We start from the raw sequence: 19,360 nt of genomic DNA on the forward strand, positions 1-19,360 counted from the left end.
AGGAATTAACCTTGGGGATGCTTGATACGTCTCCAATGTATCTATAATTTTTTATTGTTCCATGCAATTATATTATAAACCTTGGATGTTTTATATGCATTTATATGCTATTTTATATGATTTTTGGGACTAGCCTATTAACCTAGAGCCCAGTGCGAGTTTCTGCTTTTTTCCTTGTTTTTGAGTATTGCAGAAAAGGAAAACCAAACGGAGTCCAATTGACCTGAAAATTCACGGAGATAATTTTTGGACCAGAAGAAGCCCACAGAGTACTAGAGATGGGCTAGAAGAGTCCCGTGGCACCCACGAGGGTGGGGGGGTGCGCCCTACCCCCTTGGGCGCACCCGCCTACCTCGTGGCCGCCTCGGGGACCCCTCCTGACTTGTTCCTGACTCCAACACCTCATATATATACCCAAACTTCCAGAAAGAAACCTAGATCGGGAGTTCCGCCGCCTCAAGCCTCTGTAGCCACCGAAAACCAATCTAGACCCATTCCGGCAACCTGCCGGAGGGGGAAATCCCTCTCCGGTGGCCATCTTCATCATCCCGGCGCTCTCCATGATGAAGAGGGAGAAGTTCACCCTCGGGGCTGAGGGTATGTACTAGTAGCTATGTGTTTGATCTCTCTCTCTCTCTTGTGTTCTTGATTTGGCACGTCTTGATGTATCGCGAGCTTTGCTATTATAGTTGGATCTTATGATGTTTCTCCCCCTCTACTCTCTTGTGATGAATTGAGTTTTCCCTTTGAAGTTATCTTATCGGATTGAGTCTTTAAGGATTTGAGAACACTTAACGTATGTCTTGCATGTGCTTATCTATGGTGACAATGAGATATTCACGTGATCCACTTGATGTATGTTTTGGTGATCAACTTGCGAGTTCTATGACCTCGTGAACTTATACATAGGGGTTGGCACACGTTTTCGTCTTGACTCTTCGGTAGAATCTTTGGGGCACTCTTTGAAGTTCTTTGTGTTGGTTGAATAGATGAATCTGAGATTGTGTGATGCATATTGTATAATCATACCCACGGGTACTTGAGGTGACATTGGAGTATCTAGGTGACATTAGGGTTTTGGTTGATTTGTGTCTTAAGGTGTTATTCTAGTACGAACTCTATGATAGATTGAACGGAAAGAATAGCTTCGTGTTATTTTACTACGGACTCTTGAATAGATCGATCAGAAAGAATAACTTTGAGGTGGTTTCGTACTCTACAATAATCTCTTCGTTTGTTCTCTGCTATTAGTGACTTTGGAGTGACTCTTTGTTGCATGTTGAGGGATTGTTATATGATCCAATTATGTTATTATTGTTGAGAGAACTTGCTCTAGTGCAAGTATGAACCCTAGGCCTTGTTTCAACGCATTGCAATACCGTTTTCGCTCTCTTTTATCATTAGTTACCTCGCTGTTTTTATATTTTCAGATTACAAAAACCTATATCTACCATCCATAATGCACTTGTATCACCATCTCTTCGCCAAACTAGTGCACCTGTACAATTTACCATTGTATTGGGCGTGTTGGGGACACAAGAGACTCTTTGTTATTTGGTTGCATGGTTGTTTGAGAGAGACCATCTTCATCCTACACCTCCCACGGATTGATAAACCTTAGGTCATCCACTTGAGGGAAATTTGCTACTGTCCTACAAACCTCTGCACTTGGAGGCCCAACAACGTCTACAAGAAGAAGGTTGTGTAGTAGGCATCACCTGTCCACTCATCATTTGCTGAAATTTATCATGTAGCTGTTTGTTCATCATGTTCTCCCAATCAGTATCATCAGCTTGTGATCCTGCCATGGTTAGCAGCAATAGAAACACACAAGAATATGATCCTACAGATTACTCAGAAGTGGTGGTGGTGTGTCACAAATCCGTCAAGCAAATCTCAAATTCTTACCTTGTGTGGAGAGTAAAAACAGTACTATGCTTGTGGATCATGAAAGGAATACTTTGTGTGATAGTTACATTGATGAATCCATTCATGATTCTACTAAAAATTATTATGAGAGAGGAACATGCGATTCATGATGCCCTCTTTATGTTTCAATTCTTATCTTTTATGTGAGCATCATTGAAATCATCATGCCTAGCTAAAAGATATTAAAGAAAAGCGCTTGCTGGGAGACAACCCAACTCTTTTACCTATTGTTTTTGTGTGTTCACATGATTAAGCTACTATAGTAATCATGTTTTATAGCTTTTGTCTCAATAAATTGCCAAGTAAAGTTTATGGGATAGTATGGATGATAGTTGACTTGATTCTGTGCAAAAATAGGAATTTTGCGCACAGTAACAGAATTAATCTGCTCTGATGGAACGTGATAAATTCTTGATTTTTTTTACAGATGATTGATATAAAAATTACCTACATTGTCCTAACTTTTCAGAATTTTTGGAGTAGCATAAGTATGGTCATTGTCCAGATCATTATAGACTGTTCTTTTTTTGACCGATTCTATTTTCAATACATAATTTGCTTTTTTCCTAGTTTCTATGGCTTATATTGCTCAATATAAATTTTGGAAATGATAAGGTACAATAGGCATTGTGTGAGAACAATTATGAATCTTGTCTTTGACAATACCAAAGTGAATGATTTGTCTTTATCATACTAACCTATCTCACGAGGTTCCGTTAAGTTTTGTGTGACTGAAGTTTTCAAGTTTTGGGTGAGATATTGATATGAGGAGAATAAAGAGTGGCAAGACCCTAAGCTTGGGGATGCCCAAGGCACCACAAGGTAATATTCAAGGAATATCCAAGCAACTAAGCTTGGGGATGCCCCAGAAGGCATCCCCTCTTTCGTCTCCAACACTATCGGTAACCTCACTTGGAGCTATATTTTTATTCGTCACATGATATGTGTTTTGCTTGGAGCGTCATTTTATTTTTTTGTATTTGCTTGTCGGAGGGCTAATAGGCTTCAGAATAAGTATTTGAGTTCTTTATGACTAATCTGAGTTTGTGGACGAAAGCACTTCTACCTACCATATTTTGCTAGCCTCTTTGGTTCCGTGCATTGCCCGTTCTCACCTCGAGACATGGTGCATACTTTGTCGGTGCATCCAAACCCCGTGATATGATACACTCTATCACACATAAGCCTCATTATATCCTTCCTCAAAATAGCCATCATACCTACCTATCATGGTATTTCCATAGCCATTCCGAGATATATTGCCATGCAACTTCCATAGTTACTATTTACATGACTTGTGTGTTCATGGTCATATTGCCTTGTATGATCACAGAGCTGAAATGATATTTGGGGCACAACCAACTATCGTCGTTGTAGTACATGTTACGCTAGATCACTGCACATCCTAGTACACTGTTAGAGGCATTCATATAGAGTCATATTCTTTTTTGTTTTATCGAGTTGTAAGTAAATAGAAGTGTGATGATCATCACTATTAGAGTGTTGCCCCTACCAGTGAGGAAAAGGATGGTGGAGAATATTGAGTCCTCGGAAAAGTGGGAATGAGGTCCATGAGGATGTTCTAAAAAAAGAGAAAATAAATAAATGAGAGAAAAGGAGAGAGGGGGCACACTACTATCCTTTACAACACTTGTGCTTCAAAGTAGCACCATGTTCATCATTTGGAGAGTCTCCATGATTTTTCATTTTCATATACTAGTGGGAACTTTTTACATTATAGAACTTGTCTTGCATATTCCAATGATGAGCTTCCTCAAATGCCCGAGGTTTTCATGAGCAAGCAAGTTGGATGCACGCCCATTTAATTTCAGTAGTGAGTTGTCCTACACTTATAGCTCTAGTGTATCCGTTGCATGGCAATCCGACTCATCATATTGATATCAATTGAAAGGCGTCTCCATTGCCTAACGATATACTAAGTTGATGCTAGACTTTCTCTATTTTTTGTATTCCCTTATGAATCCCTACCAACGCTCTCTATGCCATCCAAAGTGCTAAGTCCATGGCTCATGCTTAGGTATTGAGTGGAGTTTAAAATGCTGAAGCGAGAAAAAGTATTATAAAATCGCTTGGTTTGGCATCGAGGTGATCATGATTCGTACTTATGTTAGGAAGACAGAGTCATGCCATGCTTACATAAATCAATGAGTAGGGATAACATTCGTTAAGCATCGTATATTTTGAAGAGTAATGATTATTTTCTAGTATTCATCGATATTATTATGTTGATATTATTTACTTCATCATTTATGTTTTTATTATAAGACATGTTAAGACATGTTAGGTAGCATTCAACATCCAAAATTCTGTTTTTATCATTACCTACTTGAGGACTAGCAGGAATTAAACTTGGGGATGCTAATACGTCTCCAACGTATCTATAATTTTTTATTGTTTCATACTATTATATTATCATTTTTCCGCTTTATATGCAATTTTATATCATTTATGGAACTAACATATTAACCTAGTGCCAGTGCCAGTTCCTATTTTTGTCTATTTTATTGTTTCGTTGGAAAACCATACAAAACGGAGTCCAAACACGATGAAACTTAACGTTGATTTTTTTTGGACCAGAAGGAAGGGACCCTAGAAGTTTCGGGGAAATACCACACGCCGCACGAGAGAGGCACAAGCTCACACGGCATGCCCCAAGGGGGGCGCGCTGTCTGAGCTTGTGGCCCCTCGCAACTCCGTTTGACCTAATTCCAGTCCCATAAATTCCCTAAAATCTAGAAACCACCAGAGCGCGACCTGAAAAAATTATTCGCTGCCACAAGCCTTTGTTCTTCCGTGATCCCATATGGAGGCCTCCGCGTGTACTCTACCGGAGGGGGAATCAACCTTGCTGCACCTCCGATGATGAGTGAGTAGTTCCTCACACGGTCTACGGGTCCATAGCAGTAGCTAGATGTTCTCTTTTGAGATCGATATGATGTAATCCTTTTATCCAGTGTGTTTGTTGGGATCTGATGATTTGTGTGTTTATGATCAGGTTATTCATTGAATGTTATTGAGTTATTTCTGAACTTTATTATGTGTGATTGTTACATCTATGTAATGCTTTCCGATCTGTGAGTTATCTTTGGTCAAGTTGATGATTGCATCTTCAGTGGAAGTGGTGCATAGTAGTAGGTTCAATCTTGTGGTGTCCTCACTTCATGACAGAAGGGGTAGCGAGGCACATATTTGTATTGTTGCTGCTAATGATAAAATGACGGGGTTTGATCATATTAGTTGGTCTTATTTTGTATACATTATGCCATCTTGCTTAAAGCATTACTCTGTTTGTCATGAACGTAATACGTAGAGGGGCAAGCATAGAAGCGCTTTCGAAGTGGAGTAATAGTAGTAGATGCAGATGGATGTCGGTCCACTTGTCACGAACGTAATGCCTATGTACTGATCATGCCATGATAACATCATAACTATGTGTCATTTTGTTAATTACCCAACAGTAATTTATCTACCCAACATATCGTTTGATATGCTCTTGAGAGATATGCCTCTAGTGATGTTATGGCCCCCGGGTCCATTTAAAGCTTATTACTAAAACCCTAAAAACCCTGCTGCAGTTTATTTACTTTTATTTTACTCTACAATATATATATCTACCAACATCAGAATGGATCCTTGCAATTAATGAGTACAAGGGGATTGAAAACCCTCTTACCCGTGTTGGGTGCAAGTATTTGTTTGTGTGTGTGCAGGTATTGTTGATCGTCATTTGTGTGAATCTCCTATTGGTTCGATAAACCTTGGTTCTTTACTAAGGAAAATACTTTTTGCTACTATACTACTTCACTCTTTCTCTTTGGGGAAATCCTAACGCCTATCACAAGTAGCATACAACCAGCGATCCAAAGAAGAAGGATATAGGAGAAAGCTTCAACATGCGGGAGGACGAGCTATTGTGCTATGCTTGGTTGGCACTAGTATTGATCCAATCCATGGCATAGAGCAAAAGGGCACAACCTTTTGGAGGAGCATTCACATATGGTTCCATGAACAAGCATTCGTGCCCTACTACAACGCGGTCATCCGCAACCGTGAATGCAAGTGTTGGGTTTCGTAGTAATTTCAAAAAAATTCCTACGCACACGCAAGATCATGTGATGCATAGCAACAAGAGGGGAGAGTTTAGTCTACGTACCCAACGCAGACCGACTGCGGAAGCGCTGCCATGATGTAGAGGAAGTAGTCGTACGTCTTCACGATCCAACCGATCAAGCACCGAAACTACGGCACCTCCGAGTTCGAGCACACGTTCAGCTCGATGACGATCCCCGGACTCCGATCCAGCAAAGTGTCGGGGAAGAGTTCCATCAGCACGACGGCGTGGTGACGATCTTGATGAACTACAGCAGCAGGGCTTCGCCTAAACTCCGCTACAGTATTATCGAGGAATATGGTGGCAGGGGGCACCGCACACGGCTAAGGAATAGATCACGTGGATCAACTTGTGTGTCTAGAGGTGCCCCCTGCCTCCGTATATAAAGGAGCCAACGGGGAGGGGCGCGGCCAGCCCTATGGAGGCGCAGGAGGAGTCCTACTCCTACCGGGAGTAGGACTCCCCCCCCCAATCCTATTCCAAATAGGATTCCCAAGGGGGAAAGAGAGAGAGAGGTGGCCGGCCACCTCTCCTAGTCCTAATTGGACTAGGGGAGGGGGGAGGCGCGCAGACCACCATGGGCAGACCCTTTCACTTTTCCACTAAAGCCCAATAAGGCCCATATGGCTCCCCGGTGGGGGGGGGGGGTCCGGTAACCTCCCGGTAATCTGGTAAAATCCCGATTTCACCCGGAACACTTCCGATATCCAAATATAGGCTTCCAATATATCAATCTTTACATCTCGACCATTTCGAGACTCCTCGTCATGTCCGTGATCACATCCAGGACTCCGAACAACCTTCGGTACATCAAAATGCATAAACTCATAATATTACTGTCATCGTAACCTTAAGCATGCGGACCCTACGGGTTCGAGAACGATGTAGACATGACCGAGACACGTCTCCGGTCAATAACCAATAGAGGGACCTGGATGCCCATATTGGCTCCTACATATTCTACGAAGATCTTTATCGGTCAGACCGCATAACAACATACGTTGTTCCCTTTGTCATCGGTATGTTACTTGCCCGAGATTCGATCGTCGGTATCCAATACCTAGTTCAATCTCGTTACCGGCAAGTCTCTTTACTCGTTCTATAATACATCATCTCGCAACTAACTCATTAGTTGCAATGCTTGCAAGGCTTATGTGATGTGCATTACCGAGAGGGCCCAGAGATACCTTTCCGACAATCGGAGTGACAAATCCTAATCTCGAAATACGCCAACCCAACATCTACCTTTGGAGACACCTGTAATGCTCCTTTATAATCACCCAGTTACGTTGTGAGTTTGGTAGCACCCAAAGTGTTCCTCCGGTAAACGGGAGTTGCATAATCTCATAGTCATAGGAACATGTATAAGTCATGAAGAAAAGCAATAGCAACATACTAAACGATCGGGTTGCTAAGCTAATGGAATGGGTCATGTCAATCAGATCATTCAACTAATAATGTGACCTCGTTAATCAAATAACAACTCCTTTGTCTATGGTTAGGAAACATAACCATCTTTGATTAACGAGCTAGTCTAGTAGAGGCATACTAGTGACACTCTGTTTGTCTATGTATTCACACATGTATTATGTTTCTAGTTAATACAATTCTAGCATGAATAATAAACATTTATCATGATATAAGGAAATAAATAATAACTTTATTATTGCCTCTAGGGCATATTTAGAAGCAGCTATGTACTCCGCTTCACACGTAGATCCCGCTATGACGCTTTGTTTAGAACTGCACCAACTGACAGCTCCACCGTTTAATGTAAACACGTATCTGGTTTGCGATTTAGAATCGTCCGGATCAGTGTCAAAGCTTGCATCAACGTAACCTTTTACGGTGAGCTCTTTGTCACCTCCATATACGAGAAACATATCCTTAGTCCTCTTCAGGTATTTCAGGATGTTCTTGACGGCTGTCCAGTGATCCACTCCTGGATTACTTTGGTACCTCCCTGCTAAACTTATAGCAAGGCACACATCAGGTCTGGTACACAGCATTGCATACATGATAGATCCTATGGCTGATGCATAGGGAACATCTTTCATATTCTCTCTATCTTCTGCAGTGATCGGGCATTGAGTCTTACTCAACTTCACACCTTGTAACACAGGCAAGAACCCTTTCTTTGCTTGATCCATTTTGAACTTCTTCAAAATTTTGTCAAGGTATGTGCTTTGTGAAAGTCCAATTAAGCATCTTGATCTATCTCTATAGATCTTAATGCCTAATATGTAAGCAGCTTCACCGAGGTCTTTCATTGAAAAACTTTTATTCAAGTATCCCTTTATGCTATCCAGAAATTCTATATCATTTCCAATCAGCAATATGTCATCCACATATAATATCAGAAATGCTACAGAGCTCCCACCCACTTTCTTGTAAATACAGGCTTCTCCAAAAGTCTGTATAAAACCAAATGCTTTGATCACACTATCAAAACGTTTATTCCAACTCCGAGAGGCTTGCACCAGTCCATAAATGGATCGCTGGAGCTTGCACACTTTGTTAGCTCCCTTTCGATCGACAAAACCTTCCGGTTGCATCATATACAACTCTTCTTCCAGAAATCCATTCAGGAATGCAGTTTTGACATCCATCTGCCAAATTTCATAATCATAAAATGCGGCAATCACTAACATGATTCGGACGGACTTAAGCATCGCTACAGGTGAGAAGGTCTCATCGTAGTCAATCCCTTGAACTTGCCGAAAACCTTTTGTGACAAGTCGAGCTTTGTAGACAGTAACATTACCGTCAGCGTCAGTCTTCTTCTTAAAGATCCATTTATTCTCAATTGCTTGCCGATCATCGGGCAAGTCAACCAAAGTCCATACTTTGTTCTCATACATGGATCCCATCTCAGATTTCATGGCTTCAAGACACTTTGCGGAATCTGGGCTCACCATCGCTTCTTCATAGTTCGTAGGTTCATCATGATCTAGTAGCATGACTTCCAGAACAGGATTACCGTACCACTCTGGTGCGGATCTTACTCTGGTTGATCTATGAGGTTCAGTAGTATCTTGATCTAAAGTTTCATGATCATTATCATTGGCTTCCTCACTAACTGGTGTAGGTGTCACTGAAATAGTTTTCTGTGATGTACTACTTTCCAGTAAGGGAGCAGGTATAGTTACCTCGTCAAGTTCTACTTTCCTCCCACTCACTTCTTTCGAGAGAAACTCCTTCTCTAGAAAGGATTCATTCTTAGGAACGAATGTCTTGCCTTCGGATCTGTGATAGAAGGTGTACCCAACAGTCTCCTTTGGGTATCCTATGAAGACACATTTCTCCGATTTGGGTTCGAGCTTATCAGGTTGAAGCTTTTTCACATAAGCATCGCAGCCCCAAACTTTAAGAAGCGACAACTTTGGTTTCTTGCCAAACCACAGTTCATAAGGCGTCGTCTCAACGAATTTTGATGGTGCCCTATTTATCGTGAATGCGGCCGTCTCTAGAGCGTATCCCCAAAACGATAGCGGTAAATCAGTAAGAGACATCATAGATCGCACCATATCCAGTAAAGTACGATTACGACGTTCGGACACACCATTACGCTGTGGTGTTCCGGGTGGCGTGAGTTGCGAAACTATTCCACAATTTTTCAAATGTACACCAAACTCGTAACTCAAATATTCTCCTCCACGATCAGATCGCAGAAACTTTATTTTCTTGTTACGATGATTTTCAACTTCACTCTGAAATTCTTTGAACTTTTCAAATGTTTCAGACTTATGTTTCATTAAGTAGATATACCCATATCTGCTTAAATCATCTGTGAAGGTGAGAAAATAATGATATCCGCCACGAGCCTCAATATTCAACGGACCACATACATCGGTATGTATGATTTCCAACAAATCTGTTGCTCTCCCCATAGTACCGGAGAACGGTGTTTTAGTCATCTTGCCCATGAGGCACGGTTCGCAAGTACCAAGTGATTCATAATCAAGTGGTTCCAAAAGTCCATCAGTATGGAGTTTCTTCATGCGCTTTACACCGATATGACCTAAACGACAGTGCCACAAATAAGTTGCACTTTCATTATCAACTCTGCATCTTTTGGCTTCAACATTATGAATATGTGTATTACTACTATCGAGATTCAATAAGAATAGACCACTCTTCAAGGGTGCATGACCATAAAAGATATTACTCATATAAATAGAACAACCATTATTCTCTGATTTAAATGAATAACCGTCTCGCATTAAACAAGATCCAGATATAATGTTCATGCTCAACGATGGCACCAAATAACAATTATTTAGGTCTAATATTAATCCCGAAGGTAGATGTAGAGGTAGCGTGCTGACCGCGATCACATCGACTTTGGAACCGTTTCCCACGCGCATCGTCACCTCGTCCTTTGCCAGTGCCCGCTTATTCTGTAGTCCCTATTTCGAGTTGCAAATATTAGCAAAAAAACCAGTATCAAATACCCAGGTGCTACTGCATGCTCTAGTAAGGTACACATCAATAACATGTATATCACATATACCTTTGTTCACCTTGCCATCCTTCTTATCCGCCAAATACTTGGGGCAGTTCCGCTTCCAGTGACCAGTCTGCTTGCAGTAGAAGCACTCAGTTTCAGGCTTAGGTCCAGACTTGGGTTTCTTCTCCTGAGCAGCAACTTGCTTGCTGTTCTTCTTGAAGTTACCCTTCTTCTTCCCTTTGCCCTTTTTCTTGAAACTAGTGGTTTTGTTAACCATCAACACTTTATGCTCCTTCTTGATTTCTACCTCCGCAGCTTTCAGCATTGCGAAGAGCTCGGGAATAGTCTTGTTCATCCCTTGCATATTATAGTTCATCACGAAGCTCTTGTAGCTTGGTGGCAGTGATTGGAGAATTCTGTCAATGACGCAATCATCCGGAAGATTAACTCCCAATTGAATCAAGTGATTATTATACCCAGACATTTTGAGTATATGCTCACTGACAGAACTGTTCTCCTCCATCTTGCAGCTATAGAACTTATTGGAGACTTCATATCTCTCAATTCGGGCATTTGCTTGAAATATTAACTTCAACTCCTGGAACATCTCATATGCTCCATGACGTTCAAAACGTCGTTGAAGTCCCGATTCTAAGCCGTAAAGCATGGCACACTGAACTATCGAGTAGTCATCAGCTTTGCTCTGCCAGACGTTCATAACATCTGGTGTTGCTCCAGCAGCAGGCCTGGCACCCAGCGGTGCTTCCAGGACGTAATTCTTCTGTGCAGCAATGAGGATAATCCTCAAGTTACGGACCCAGTCCGTGTAATTGCTACCATCATCTTTCAACTTTGCTTTCTCAAGGAACGCATTAAAATTCAACGGAACAACAGCACGAGCCATCTATCTACAATCAACATAAACAAGCAAGATACTATCAGGGACTAAGTTCATGATAAATTTAAGTTCAATTAATCATATTACTTAAGAACTCCCACTTAGATAGACATCCCTCTAATCTTCTAAGTGATTACGTGATCCAAATCAACTAAACCATAACCGATCATCACGTGAGATGGAGTAGTTTTCAATGGTGAACATCGTTATGTTGATCATATCTACTATATGATTCACGCTCGACCTTTCGGTCTCCGTGTTCCGAGGCCATATCTGCATATGCTAGGCTCGTCAAGTTTAACCTGAGTATTCTGCGTGTGCAAAACTGGCTTGCACCCGTTGTAGATGGACGTAGAGCTTATCACACCCGATCATCACGTGGTGTCTGGGCACGACGAACTTTGGCAACGGTGCATACTCAGGGAGAACACTTCTTGATAATTTAGTGAGAGATCATCTTATAATGCTACCGTCAATCAAAGCAAGATAAGATGCATAAAAAGATAAACATCACATGCAATCAATATAAGTGATATGATATGGCCATCATCATCTTGTGCTTATGATCTCCATCTCCGAAGCACCGTCGTGATCACCATCGTCACCGGCGCGACACCTTGATCTCCATCGTAGCATCGTTGTCGTCTCGCCAATCTTATGCTTCCACGACTATCACTACCGCTTAGTAATAAAGTAAAGCATTACATCGCGATTGCATTGCATACAATAAAGCGACAACCATATGGCTCCTGCCAGTTGCCGATAACTCGGTTACAAAACATGATCATCTCATACAATAAAATTTAGCATCATGCTTTGACCATATCACATCACAACATGCCCTGCAAAAACAAGTTAGACGTCCTCTACTTTGTTGTTGCAAGTTTTACGTGGCTGCTATGGGCTTAAGCAAGAACCAATCTCACCTACGCATCAAAACCACAATGATAGTTTGTCAAATAGACTCCGTTTTAACCTTCGCAAGGACCGGGCGTAGCCATACTTGGTTCAACTAAAGTTGGAGAGACAGTCGCCCGCAAGCCACCTGTGTGCAAAGCACGTCGGGGGAACCGGTCTCGCGTAAGCGTACGCGTAAGGTTGGTCCGGGTCGTCTCATCCAACAATGCCACCGAACCAAAGTATGACATGCTGGTAGGCAGTATCACTTATATCGCCCACAACTCACTTGTGTTCTACTCGTGCATATTAAATCAACATAAATAACCTAGGCTTGGATGCCACTGTTGGGTTTCATAGTAATTTCAAAAAAATTCCTACGCACACGCAAGATCATGTGATGCATAGCAACTAGAGGGGAGAGTGTAGTCTACGTACCCAACGCAGACCGACTGGGGAAGCGCTGACACGACGTAGAGGAAGTAGTCGTACGTCTTCACGATCCAACCAATCAAGCACCGAAACTACGGCACCTCCGAGTTCGAGCACATGTTCAGCTCGATGACGATCCCCGGACTCCGATCCAGCAAAGTGTCGGGGAAGAGTTCCGTCAGCACGACGGCGTGGTGACGATCTTGATGAACTACAGCAGCAGGGCTTCGCCTAAACTCCGCTACAGTATTATCGAGGAATATGGTGGCAGGGGGCACCGCACACGGCTAAGGAATAGATCACGTGGATCAACTTGTGTGTCTAGAGGTGCCCCCTGCCTACGTATATAAAGGAGCCAAGGGGGAGGGGTGCGGCCAGCCCTATGGAGGCGCAGGAGGAGTCCTACTCCTACCGGGAGTAGGACTCCCCCCCCCAATCCTATTCCAAATAGGATTCCCAAGGGGGAAAGAGAGAGAGAGAGGTGGCCGGCCACCTCTCCTAGTCCTAGTTGGACTAGGGGAGGGGGGAGGCGCGCAGCCCACCATGGGCAGCCCCTTTCACTTTTCCACTAAAGCCCAATAAGGCCCATATGGCTCCCGGGGGGGGGGGGGGTTCCGGTAACCTCCCGGTAATCCGGGAAAATCCCGATTTCACCCGGAACACTTCCGATATCCAAATATAGGCTTCCAATATATCAATCTTTACGTCTCGACCATTTCGAGACTCCTCGTCATGTCCGTGATCACATCCGGGACTCCGAACAACCTTCGGTACATCAAAATGCATAAACTCATAATATCACTGTCATCGTAACCTTAAGCGTGCGGACCCTACAGGTTCGAGAACGATGTAGACATGACCGAGACACGTCTCCGGTCAATAACCAATAGCGGGACCTGGATGCCCATATTGGCTCCTGCATATTCTACGAAGATCTTCATCGGCCAGACCGCATAACAACATACGTTGTTCCCTTTGTCATTGGTATGTTACTTGCCCGAGATTCGATCGTCGGTATCCAATACCTAGTTCAATATCGTTACTGGCAAGTCTCTTTACTCGTTCTGTAATACATCATCTCGCAACTAACTCATTAGTTGCAATGCTTGCAAGGCTTATGTGATGTGCATTACCGAGTGGGCCTAGAGATACCTTTCCGACAATCGGAGTGACAAATCCTAATCTTGAAATACGCCAACCCAACATCTACCTTTGGAGACACCTGTAATGCTCCTTTATAATCACCCAGTTCCGTTGTGACGTTTGGTAGCACCCAAAGTGTTCCTCCGGTAAACGGGAGTTGCATAATCTCATAGTCATAGGAACATGTATAAGTCATGAAGAAAAGCAATAGCAACATACTAAACGATCGGGTGCTAAGCTAATGGAATGGGTCATGTCAATCAGATCATTCAACTAATGATGTGACCTCGTTAATCAAATAACAACTCCTTTGTCTATGGTTAGGAAACATAACCATCTTTGATTAACGAGCTAGTCTAGTAGAGGCATACTAGTGACACTCTGTTTGTCTATGTATTCACACATGTATTATGTTTCTAGTTAATACAATTCTAGCATGAATAATAAACATTTATCATGATATAAGGAAATAAATAATAACTTTATTATTGCCTCTAGGGCATATTTCCTCAGCAAGTTCCTCAAGCATTGATGGTACATCATCCAAGAGGCCATGTCAAAGTATTGTGGGAACTTGAAGCATCTCATCGCACGGTGGCCTAGGCGGCTAACAGTGCACAAATCACCAAGCAAGTTGATCACTAGTCGGATATGCATAGCTTTGTTGATCACTAGCCGGACATGTATTGTTTTGTTGATACTAGACAAATATGCATTGTCGACAATGTATCACTTTGTACCCTACTCGTGTTTGTGTGGTGTATAAGAAGTTGGAGAAGAAGTCCTTCACCGTCATGCATTGTTGGTTGAAGTTGAATGGGCAACCGAAGTGGAACCTTTTCATAGCCAAGACCGCCGCGCAAGTCAATGAGGAAGAAACCGGTGACCCTATTGACCCAACACAAGAACCGCTGAAGATGGTTAGAAAAAATTTACGGGGGAAGAAGTGGGAGGAGGAGAGGGCGAAGCGAGATGGTGCGGCGGCCAAGCTGACGAGAGGTTCGAGGACATCTTAGCGAAAAAGGAGGACACATGTGTGAAGCACTCAGACATCAAGGAGGAGGAGAAGGTGGAGAGGTTCAAACTATTAATGGAGGCGACGGACAAGAAGCTCAAGCTCGAAGAGAGGAGGACCATGATTGAAGAGAGGAAGGCCGCGCTCAAGGAAAAGAGGGTGAAGATCGCCGCCAATGCGAAGGAGGCCAGGATGTTGACTTTGAATGTGGACTCTTTGGATGCTGACACAAGAATCATCGTGCAATCCATCCGCTACAAGATGTTGCAGCGGAAAAAAGATTAGTTGACGGGGACTATGAATGAGGACGCAGCGAGGCGTACGCGAACGTGGAGGCGAAGACGGAGGCGGAGGCAAAGGCTGCCTACGCGGCGGCGACGACACCACCTTGATCGGGGAGACACGAATGGGATTGCTGATCCGGCAGGGCAGAAATGCACGGTCTGCCGAACTGATGTTCTTTTGTATTGAATTCATGCACCAGCCAACTCATCCAAAAGTCGAACTGATGGAGGGTGGTGGGCAATATATTTCAACACCCCCCACATGTAGGCTATTTTTGTCCTTACACGTGGGTTCGATGGAGGCCACAGAATCGTTTTTTTATAATACTGCGTTGGCAGGGTCTTGAACTCAAGACCTCTTAGCTTGGATACCATACTAGATTCATGCACCAGCCAACTCAACCATCAGACCGATCTATGGGAGAGGGTTGGACATTATACTCCAACACTCCCCCTCATGTCTATACTCCTTTGGAGCTATATGACATGGGCAGTGGAAGCGGGGGCAAGCCGCAATTATTTATTGCGTTTTACTGGGTTTTAAACCCTCCACCTCTTGGTTGTAAGTTTATGCACTTAACCAGTTCACCCAAAAGTCCGAACTGATGAAAGGGAGGTTGATCAGACTGACGGCGGTGCTATATGCGCCATGGCGGGGACGGCGCACAGATCAGAGTCGATGACGATGTTGTCGGTGATGTCCCGGATGATGACGACAAAGACGAACCGGCAATGGAGACCGCGCGGACGAGCGGTCGGCAGTGACGCACGAAGGCACCCCTTGGGTGGCGTGTCCATCCTGGCCGTGCGGGTGATGATGAAGCGGCTGGTGTAGAGATGACGTCGATGGCGGAGTAGAGGCGCGGGGGTCAACGACGTTGGCGGGCGACACAAACCGATCTTAGATTGGAAAACCAAAAAGTAAACACTGATCAAAGCGACCGACGAAAGAGAGAAAACCTAGATCAAGAGATCGGGAAAAAGACTCTTTAGGGCAGCAGGTCACCACGATCGGCAGAAGAACCATAGGTACGGGCAGCGCGGCCCCCGGCGGCGGTCATGGCAGCCAACTGCCCCGGGGGCGGCGCAAGGGACTGAAGCGACAGGCGACGACTACGGTTTGGATCAGTTAGGCTGATACCATGTTAAAAGAGAGAGGGGGGGGGGGGTTGGTGGAATCGATGTTTATTGATTGAGCTTCGTGGGCATATATATATAGGAATACAATGACCAATTTGGACAAATCCAAGTCTATCTAATGTTTTCTAATGAATCAATATACTCAATTTTGAATTCTGGCATGTAAATACAATGACCAATATAAGAATACAAAAGAAGTCAGGACAAATCCAAGTCTATCTAATGTTTTCTAATGAATCAATATACTCAATTTTGAATTCTGGCATGTAAAAACTAAGCATATTTGCCTCTTTTTGGTTGTGATCGGGTATGCGATCTGACACTGGTGTGATCCGGCATGCTATTTGAATCGAAGTATACGAATTTGAATTTACTGACGGACATATATAGAATATCGTTGAATCTTGGATGACGGCCTCCCGCATTCGTATCCGCTAGCTGGAAAAAAAATTGCTGATCGCCGAAGATCCCTAAAACACCAACAATTAATATGGGAGAAGTAGTTGTCTTATTATTCAAACAAATTAGTGAAGTGACACATGCGAGATTCGTACTCCAGCTACTGTAGTAATACAAAACCTTAAATCGACAAACAAACTGACACCGTACAGCATTCAGGAAAAAAACTCGTATTTTTTTCCAGCTCTGACTTTTTAACCACCAGGGGACGCGCCGCGGCAGCTCCTCAGCGGGTGGAGCCGTGGCGCGACGGCGCAGACGAGCGGGTGCTTCCGCGGCAGCGTCAGCCCGGGCCCCTCCTCCATGTCCACCTTGTCCGCGCCGCCCGCGGGCCGCCACTCGAAGCACTGCACCATGGCGGCCAGCGCCGCCTGCACCACCAGCATGGCCAGCGACGCGCCGGGGCAGATCCGCCGCCCGGACCCGAACGGCAGCATGTGGAAGTGCTGCCCGCGCACGTCCGTCCCGGCGTTCGTGCCCCCCTCCAGGAACCTCTCCGGTCGGAACTCCAGCGGCTCCGGCCAGCACGACGGGTCGCGCCCGATGGCCCACACGTTCACGAACACCGTCGCGCCGGCCGGCACGTCGTACCCGCTCACCTTGCACTGCTCCAGGGACCGCCGCACCACCAGCGGGCCCGTCGGGTGTAGCCGCAGCGTCTCCTTGGTCACGGCCTGCAGGTACGGCAGGTTTGGGATGTCCGACTCGTCGGCGAGCCGGTCCTTGCCGACCACCGCGTCCATCTCGTCCTGGGCCTTCCGGAGAACGTCCGGGTTGTTGATCAGCTCCGACAGCGCCCACTCCACCGTGATCGTCGTCGTGTCCGTCCCCGCCGCGAAGATGTCCTGCACCAATTGAAGAGATTTATGTTAAGCACTGCATCGATTTGATCGCATCGTTTGTGAACAGATCGGGCAATCCATCGTGTACCAGCATGAAAGCCTTGATGTTGTCTCTGGTGAGCTGCATCTCGGCGGCGTCGTCTTCGTGCATGTCGAACAGGATATCAAGAATGTCCTTACGCTCCCCCTCGCCACCGTCGTCGGAGTCGGCGGTCTCCCGTTGCTGCCGCCGCTTGGCGTCCCTTGCCGTGAGTATCCTCTCCATCATGATGTCGAACTTGCGGTGCACGGCGTCGATGCGCTTGCCGAGGCCCTGCACGTCCCAGTTCTTGAACGCGCCGATGTAGTCCTGCAGGTTGAACGTGCCCGTGAGCTCGGCCGTCTCGGCGACCACGCTCCGCATCTCCTCGGTGTCGTTGTCGTCGCCGGTCCACCGCCGGCTCATCACCATCCGCGAGACGATGTCGCCGGTCAGGCCCATGAGCGCGGCGTCCACGTCCACGGTCTTGCCCTCGGCGGCGCTCTGCCCCAGGGAGACCACGAGGCGCGACACCTCCTCGCGGCGGACGTGGCTGAGGCGGTCGAGGGTGCGGCCCGCGAGGAGCTCGCGTACGCAGGCCTTCTTCATGAAGCGCCAGAAGGGCCCGTACGCGGAGAAGGAGAAGTCCTGGCCGCCGTAGGTGAGGCGGTGCACCGCCGTCGGCTTGGGGCGGTCCAGGAACGCGGCCTCGTGGGTCTTGAGCACCTCGCGGGCGGCGTCCGGGGAGCAGGCGGCGATGCAGGGCATGGAGCCGAGACGGAGGTAGAGGAGCGGGCCGTGGCGCTCGGCCAGGCGGTGCAGCGCCTGGTGCGGCAGCGGCACGAGGAGGTGGAGGTGGCCGAGGATGGGCAGGCCGAATGGGCTAGGCGGGAGGCGTAGCTCGCCGCTCCTCTGCCGGGTCACGGCGTACAGGACGGCGGTGAGGCCGGCGACGAGCAGAAGGAGCGGTACGCTGGTGCCGGTGGGAATGAACAGGTCTCGTGCTGCCTGCGCCATTTCCATGCTGACGATGGAGCGGAGTTGACTGCCCTGCTTAGATCTGCTCGTTCTAGCTTTGTCCATGTGATTAGCGATTAGCAAGGTTATTTATACATGTACTTGGCTGTAGTGTTCTTAACACAAGTTTGTTTTTGTCCAGATCTACCTAGATACTCTAATCAACAAACATGACTAGTTGTACTCCATGTCTCCATCCTACATGAAAAGGCAATGTACACTCATGATTAAAAATTGGAATCTAATAAGTAGCTGTTGTCAAGTACCTGGCAAATCGAACGATTTTTTATGACAAGTTTAGTGATATGAGGATGACAATTTTAGTTGACAAGTATGACAACTTTATGCTTAAATTGGAATCTAATAAATAGTTGATTGCCAAGTACGTACGCTTGGCAAGTCGACTATTTTTTTTATGAGTTTAGTGATGTGAGGATGATAATTTTAGTTGACAAGCAGCCGTGCTTTAGTTTTTTTTCCTTTTTACAAAAAATTCTGTGTGTGTCAACTAACTTGTCATCCCTGCTTTACTAGAATTGACATAAAAAACATCTGATTTGCCATGTCTATGTATCTAACGTTATGTACTTATTATTTCTGTAAAAAAAATCAGTTTGTGCATATAGAGGTTATCCCACTGAGGACAATATAAAGCAAGTAAGTAATATTGTTTTTGTGAACAGAAGAAAATAGCCCAGAGTTT

At 45.1% G+C, this 19,360-nt stretch overlaps 1 protein-coding gene across 1 annotated transcript; it reads right to left on the bottom strand.

The window, feature by feature from the left end:
* Nucleotides 1-16,926: 16,926 nt before the first annotated feature.
* On the bottom strand, nucleotides 16,927-18,680 carry LOC123154277 (cytochrome P450 93A3). Its single transcript, XM_044573048.1, has 2 exons — nucleotides 17,710-18,680; nucleotides 16,927-17,624 (listed from the first exon to the last, which is right to left on the bottom strand). Exons 1-2 carry the CDS (start codon nucleotides 18,661-18,663, stop codon nucleotides 16,974-16,976), a joined length of 1,605 nt encoding a protein of 534 aa, XP_044428983.1. The 5' UTR covers nucleotides 18,664-18,680; the 3' UTR covers nucleotides 16,927-16,973.
* Nucleotides 18,681-19,360: the final 680 nt, after the last annotated feature.

The sequence above is a fragment of the Triticum aestivum genome, chromosome 7A (assembly GCF_018294505.1).
Source record: "Triticum aestivum cultivar Chinese Spring chromosome 7A, IWGSC CS RefSeq v2.1, whole genome shotgun sequence".
In the NCBI taxonomy this organism is placed as follows: domain Eukaryota; kingdom Viridiplantae; phylum Streptophyta; class Magnoliopsida; order Poales; family Poaceae; genus Triticum; species Triticum aestivum.

Coding starts and splice junctions, on each gene's coding strand:
- LOC123154277 (XM_044573048.1), bottom strand. CDS start 18,663: ATGGAAATGGCGCAGGCAGCACGAGACCTGTTCATTCCCACCGGCACC. Junction 17,625..17,709: donor ACATCAAGGCTTTCATGCTG/GTACACGATGGA, acceptor CAATTGGTGCAG/GACATCTTCGCGGCGGGGAC.